This window comes from Engystomops pustulosus, chromosome 2 (genome assembly GCF_040894005.1).
Source record: "Engystomops pustulosus chromosome 2, aEngPut4.maternal, whole genome shotgun sequence".
NCBI classification, from domain to species: Eukaryota; Metazoa; Chordata; class Amphibia; order Anura; family Leptodactylidae; genus Engystomops; species Engystomops pustulosus.
Genome location: NC_092412.1, coordinates 191,541,865 through 191,549,699, shown reverse-complemented (window position 1 = coordinate 191,549,699; position 7,835 = coordinate 191,541,865). Strand labels below are relative to the sequence as shown.

The 7,835-nt window shown below is 37.7% G+C and overlaps 1 protein-coding gene across 2 annotated transcripts in view; it reads left to right on the top strand.

The window, feature by feature from the left end:
- The first annotated feature begins 3,313 nt into the window (after positions 1-3,313).
- Positions 3,314-7,835, top strand: part of PTPN22 (protein tyrosine phosphatase non-receptor type 22) — a 62,231-nt gene continuing 57,709 nt past the window's right edge. Inside the window, exon 1 of one of the 2 annotated variants that reach the window (XM_072137637.1) lies at positions 3,314-3,662. In XM_072137637.1, coding sequence (XP_071993738.1) covers positions 3,576-3,662 — 87 coding nt within the window. In that variant the 5' untranslated portion in view covers positions 3,314-3,575. The remainder of the gene's footprint in view (positions 3,663-7,835) is intronic. The other variant, XM_072137636.1, reaches the window with a different exon arrangement.

Here is a 7,835-nt window from a genome sequence, read left to right as displayed (position 1 = left end):
AGCACAGTAATAAATGGTTTTCCTTACTGGAGAAGTTCTCCTACACTGTTTCTGTAACTTCTTTTACCTCTATGAAAGTTACAGAAACAGATTACAGCATCCTTACTATGCTGCTTCCACAACTCCCATCTTTGTGGTTGCTAGAAGCAGCTTGGCTAAGATACACAAATGTTTCCCCTCACCTATCAAGGTGTGTCAGTAAGTGTGCTAGGTCAAAACTGCTGGCAATCTCTTTCAATAATGCCAACAGACATCTATGACCCCATTTCTGGAAACCTGGACTTCTTTTTTAATTTAATGCAGCTCTGTCAATCGACTGAATTGGTGGGCACCTTTAAAGCCGAAAGTGTTCCCAACTCATAACAATGTTGAGCAGTTAAAAATCCCTACAAATGCCTTGCAGGCTTTCTGGGACAAAATTACGACCTTCACTGGAATATTTTCAGGTACGTTGATTCGACTTGTCCTGACTTAGTCCCATTGCAACCTGTTTAGGTTGTTCCTGGGTAAACTTATGTTCCTCATGTAGGTGGATTGGATGACTCCCTGAGCAAGGAAAATTGATTTGACATCTTAGAGTTGCGAGTGTTTCTGCAATTTTCCCTGACCCTTCTCTTTTCCCTCTGCCCTCCTCTCCCTTTTTTAATCTGTAATAAGACAAGAAGTCTAAGCCCTTTGCTTGGGTGTATATTTCCTTCATCTCCCGACATGTAGCACCTGATTCTCCTCAAACACAATCATTTACTGACATTGTTCAATGTGTCTTGAACTCTATTAAACCTTGAAACTTACAATTTGTAATTTTTTTGGACAATACATCACAACAGATTAAATGACAAAAAGCGCCATAAAGTTTGATAAATAATTTCTCCTGAGTATGCCGATACCCAATATGTGTTGGTAAACTGCTGTATGGGCAAATGGCTGGGCATAGAAGGGAAGGAGGCGCCATTCAGAGCAGAGCTGCATCGTCATATTTTACAGGCTATAAATGTTTATTTTTTGTAATGTGGACATATGCCGACTTATTATTTCCAAGATGAGATCCACTTTTCAGTTGAATCATTTAGGGGGGTCCAATAGTTAATGAAAATCATTAAGTCTGGCTGGAGGTTTTTAGTTTTTTCGTAGTAGGCCGTTCATTGTACCATAAAAATAATATGGTATCTTTATTCTATAGGTCACCATGATTACAGTGATTCCCCATTTATATAGCTTCCTTATGACTCTACAAAATTCATTTGTAGAGAAATGTTCTTGTTTTTGCATTGCCATGTTCTAAAAGGCATAACATTTTAATTTTTTTCTACACAAAGCTGTTTTAGGGCTTGTTTTTTGCGAGACAAGCTGTACTTTCTATTGATAGCTTGACAGGGGTAAATATTACTTTTGTTAATGTTAATTTTGTTACAGACGTTCATTTCATTTATTTTATTAATTCTTTTTATTTCCACTTTTTTATTTACTATTTACTGTTTTATTTTGTCCCAGGGTGGGACATGAGCAAGTGATCATTTAATCACTTGTTCAATGTAATATACTGCAATACTAATGTATTGCAGCATATCGCATAGTCAGCCTATGCATCGTGTGTAGGCTGTCAGGCACTCTGTTAGATCATGTTGAAAGGGCCTCAGGGCTGCCATGGAAGCAGTCAGTACCTCTGTGCCTTGCACGGAGGATGCCGACCCATCGGGTGATTACCAGACTCTGCTCAATCTGGTCACTCTGACCGCAGCGTCCCGACATGTAGCACCTGATTCTCCTCAAACACAATCATTTACTGACATTGTTCAATGTGTCTTGAACTCTATTAAACCTTGAAACTTACAATTTGTAATTTTTTTGGACAATACATCACAACAGATTAAATGACAAAAAGCGCCATAAAGTTTGATAAATAATTTCTCCTGAGTATGCCGATACCCAATATGTGTTGGTAAACTGCTGTATGGGCAAATGGCTGGGCATAGAAGGGAAGGAGGCGCCATTCAGAGCAGAGCTGCATCGTCATATTTTACAGGCTATAAATGTTTATTTTTTGTAATGTGGACATATGCCGACTTATTATTTCCAAGATGAGATCCACTTTTCAGTTGAATCATTTAGGGGGGTCCAATAGTTAATGAAAATCATTAAGTCTGGCTGGAGGTTTTTAGTTTTTTCGTAGTAGGCCGTTCATTGTACCATAAAAATAATATGGTATCTTTATTCTATAGGTCACCATGATTACAGTGATTCCCCATTTATATAGCTTCCTTATGACTCTACAAAATACATTTGTAGAGAAATGTTCTTGTTTTTGCATTGCCATGTTCTAAAAGGCATAACATTTTAATTTTTTTCTACACAAAGCTGTTTTAGGGCTTGTTTTTTGCGAGACAAGCTGTACTTTCTATTGATAGCTTGACAGGGGTAAATATTACTTTTGTTAATGTTAATTTTGTTACAGACGTTCATTTCATTTATTTTATTAATTCTTTTTATTTCCACTTTTTTATTTACTATTTACTGTTTTATTTTGTCCCAGGGTGGGACATGAGCAAGTGATCATTTAATCACTTGTTCAATGTAATATACTGCAATACTAATGTATTGCAGCATATCGCATAGTCAGCCTATGCATCGTGTGTAGGCTGTCAGGCACTCTGTTAGATCATGTTGAAAGGGCCTCAGGGCTGCCATGGAAGCAGTCAGCACCTCTGTGCCTTGCACGGAGGATGCCGACCCATCGGGTGAGTACCAGACTCTGCTCAATCTGGTCACTCTGACCGCAGCGTCTATGGGGTTAAACAGCCGGGACCGCGATCCCATCTGTTACTGCAGGAGCCCGGCAGGAGCCGAGCTCCCGCAGCAATCGCAAATGCTTCGCATTTATGCCGGGATGCTTCAACTGACTGCATTTCCCGGCGTATATGTACGTCATATTGCACTATGAGGTTAAAGTATTCTCCCTTAAAGCTAAAATTTGCAATAAATGTCGGACAACTACAAAATACTGATAAGTAATAAACAGTAATGTACCCTTTTTAATCACAAACGTATAGTATAAATAAAACACATATCGATGTAAGAAATATGCTCAATTACATCATATTTTACTGTACTGCGCCCTTAAAATAGCACAACTGTATATCCAAAAGAGTAACTTGCTGGTGATTTTTATCAACAAAGAACACATTGTTTATGAGACAGAGGAAGAGGTAACTAGATATTGTCACAGCACAAGCGTATATAGTAGATGCACAGCTCTCAGAGGGATACATGTTCCTACAGCTGCTGTGTGAAACATCTACTGCTACATCAAACTGAACATTTTCTGACACAAAGCTGAAACTTGGGCCTTAAATAAGAACAAAACTGTTCACTAAAATGTAACAACCGGAAGGCAGTAGGACCCAGTTCATTTCTGGTTTTATCTTGACCACAAGTAGCTGTCAGTAATAACTTCCGCTTAAGACTTTATACTTGTTTTGTGCCGTCGTGATGTTTGCTAACCACACTCTTCGCCTCTGCCTGGTGGTCTCAAGAAATATACACTTGATGTGACTATATTCAACTGCCGGCCTCACAACATGGAGCAGAGGGAGATTATTCAGCGCTATATTGATGGTTTTGAGAGGAAAAAAACTAAATCAGAAGAGTTTGCCAATGATTTTATGGTAAGATAACCTGTAGTCAGTTTGTAGTTGTGTTGTTTAGTTCGTTTCTTTTACAGATACTTTATGCATACCCCCTTTACACGTGGATTATCTAAATGTCAAATACTGCTATATTTAGTGACATTTACTAAGAGTATAATACACGGGGAAATGCTGCCTTTATTAACTTCAATGGGTAAGCAAGAACTGTATTCTACTGATAGATTATATATATGTGTTTCATTATTTAATATTAAGTTATGACTTGTAATTCCATCAGTCAATATTAAAATTCCATTGGATTTTAGCTCCTGTCTTTTGCAGAGTGCGCCCGATTTATGCATGAGCTGAGGGCAGCAGATTTTCTCTGGTGCACTAATTTTTACAGGCGTGCACCACAGTTGTGTCGGACTTCCGGCGTAAATGTGCACAGTATTGCACACATAGTGCAGCCGCAACACAATAATGGTGCAAACACTTCATTAATACATGTGTATGCCAAAATACTGGCGCAGATTGATTGATAAAAATGGGCCGTTGATCCCTGATAATTTAGGATTACCGGTAGTTTGTGTTTCTCAATCAACTGTGCTGGAAATTAGGCTGAACAAACTTTTGTAAGATAAAAGACTTCCACTCCCTCAACTTTTAAGTAGTGCCTGCGGAAATGTGAGTTGTTTACCAGGTAAATTGTTGAACTGCAGATTTTATTAATGACATTTTTTAAAAAGTCACTGAGAATTTCCTATATTTTGATAAACCTGGTGCATTTATTTTGCACAAAGCCTTTCTGCCGGTTACTGGAGTTGCCGTAGTTTGTATAGTCAGATTTTACCATATACAGGGGAATTCTCATAATTTAATTTCTTAGCACAAAACCTAAGACTGATATAAGGTACGAGTGCTGCTGTTAGTGGTTCCATGACGTGATGTGACATTGTAGGTTTAAGCAGAACAATTATAGAATACTATGAATATACACATATATCCAACTGAGTTGTGGTTGAGAAAAGTTTCAAGCATCCTCTTTAGGCAACTTACTGCAGTATTTAAGAGGTTAAGTTGGGAGTTCATTTTTCCCATGACATCAATATAAAATTGTGTACAGATATTCCCTCCCATCCTCACATGTCAGATGACATTACTCAGGGCACAAACCCAAGCATGAAGAAAGCATTATAGAGAAATAGTTATTGTACTTTTTAGAGGCAAAACCAACAAATAGAGAGCTTATTATAACTTGCTAAATCTCAAACCAATTTTGGGTATGTATTTTGTAATTGCTTTACTATTTTTCTATTCAATATTATGTCAACTGTGTAAATGACCAGAAAACATAATAGACACAGTGACAACCCTATAATAATTTGTCATGTGTTATTCAAGAAACACAAGGAACATACTTGCTGTGGAGTATCCACCATGGACATTCCAAAGCAAAAAAATAAATTAAAAATCTGCAGGCAGAAGCAGAGTTCAAAGGCCAAAGGTTGCAACAATAATGAGTGCTACTTTTGTGGATGGGTTTAGTCTAAGTTCCATTCACTATGCTGTGACAATTTTCCTACTACAGTAACAATTTTTACAAACAGCATTTACATCAGAACTTTTGATGTATATTATATACCCGTATATACTTGTGTATAAGCCGAGTTTTTCAGCACAAAAAATGTGCGGTATACTACTGGGGGCAGTGCTGTATACTACTGGGGGCAGGCTGGGCTGGCTGTATACTACTGGGAGCAGGCTGGACTGGCTGTATACTACTGGGGGCAAGCTGGACTGGCTGTATACCATAGGGGGCTGGTTGGTTATATACTGGGGGGGGGGGGTCTGTGACCAATGCATTTCCCACCCTCGGCTTATACTCGAGTCAATATGTTTTCCCAGTTTTTGGTGGTAAAATTGGGGGTCTCGGCTTATACTCGGGTCAGCTTATACCCGAGTATATACGGTAATAGTTAGTGTGTGAACATAACAAACTATCTTTCAGGAAAAACTGTTTGTGAAATGAGTAAAAGTACAGTCTACCATCATCTGCTTATTATTTTGGTGACTCAGAATGGGATAGTGCATCACATAATTAAGTAGATAATTTTTTTAAACTTTTTTATCTTTACTTTAAAATCTTTTTTATTACTTAGGCCTTTGCGGCTGTTTCGGCATATTAATACCTGAGATGTTCATTTCTAGACTGGATTTGAGAACTCTTGAGAAAGTCTCAACTAGCTTCTAAGAGGACTGGAATAGATTGTCGTCTAAATTTGCAACTTTTTGAAACATCGTTCTTCATGCAGGTGTCTTCCACATCTGGATTCACATGATAAATCTGGAGTAAGAAATTAGAAGGGTAGTGGGTTGGGAAAAAGGTGCAAATCCACAAATTTTCTTACATTTTGAAGATAGAAAACTGACAAAACAGCAATAATACATTGTAAAAATTGTCAGTTACTAATTGCAGAATTCAATATTTGAAATGCAAAGCTTTTGCATTGTTTTTTGGCCATATCTTGCTTGCTGATATTTTTCATGTTGCACTGCATTATCACAGAACAACAAGCTATTAAAGTTAGACCCTATCCACAGGCGGGCGCTGTACTCGCCTATAGTCCTCAGTGCCATAGAGATGAACAGAGCAGTGTGACTGGCTGCTCTCTTCATCTGTGGTACAAAGGACATTCTTGCATTCATCCCTGTTTTCCATGATGTGTCTTAAACTTTGTCCCTTTCATAAACTCATTTCCCTCTAAATGAATCCATTTCTTCTTGTTGGATCTGGCAAAAAATGTCTAAGTAGTAGAAATAATGACAGACATGTTTACCTGTTTTTTGGTGTAAATTTTTTCATAAATTCATACTTTTGTTATTTAATTTGGTTATAAATTTTCTATCTTCTTCAAACTTTGAGGATATAGTGTCACCTCAAGAATACAATAAGAATGCTTAGGCACATTTTTAATAAATGCCAAAAGCCATTCATTATAACCAAATTTGCTCCACAAAACTTTGTGTTGCTTTGTTCCTTTTTTATGCCTCCATATAACGTATAAGTATATTTGACACTAACCTTCTTCAATCAGATCTGATAGTGTCAGATTGATAAGAAATACTGTATAGCCATGAATGGCATTTGGCATTTATAAAAAATGTGCCTAAGCATTCTTATTGCATTCTTGAAGTGACACTATATCCTCAAAGTTTGAAGAAGATAGAAAATTTATAACCAAATTTTAATTTTATACCATATTTATGAAATATAAGCCCACATTTACTAAAAACAGTGCAAATTGCACTAAGTGCAGTTTGCCTGTGTAGGGTGCAGAAGATGCCAAATTCCTGATTTCTGGCTCCCTTTCTTTGTGAAACTTGCGCCCTCTGCACTGCTGTGACAGACCTTCTCTGCACCTTTAACATGGAGCGTGCGAAAAAATTCTATTAGACTGTTAGCATGATAAATGTGGCGTACGGTCCGACTGAGCCCATAACGCCCCCTTCAGTGCATAATTTTGTGTTGCGTCAAGTAAAGTGTAGCGTGCGCCACAAATGTGTCTCGGGCATTTCTTAAATACCTCTACAAGCAGTTTGCAAATGCAAGATCGAGCATATCCGACAGAAAACTGGCACAGGGGCTTTACTAAATTTGGGCCATTGTTTTCAAAAAGAAACAGGCCATATATTTTAATCTTATGCAAAGGTTTATTTGACTGGTTATAAACATATACAAGTCGCCCCCCGGTTACGTACAAGATAGGTTCCATAGGTTTGTTCTTAAGCTGAATTTGTATGTAAGTCGAAACTGTATATTTTATAATTGTAGTGCCAGACAAAAAAATTTTTTGTCCCAGTGACAATTGGAGTTTCAAACTTTTTCTTGCTGTAATGGGACTAAGGATTATCAATAAAGCTTCATTACAGACACTTTACAGCTGATCATTGCAGTCTGGGACTATACTAAAGCATCCAGAGAGCTTCACCAGAGGTCACAGTGGGCAGAGGGGTCAGTCTTTAACTAGGGGTCATCTGTAAGTTGTGTGTCCTTAAGTAGGGGACCGTCTGTACAGGCATTTCCAAAATGATTGCTATTAACCAGTTCATGTTTTTTTTCTTAGTGTTATTGATACATGTGGTTTGAAAGCATTAGGTTTCTCAATTAATTTACAGTATATACCCCAGTATAAGCTGAGTTTTTCAGCA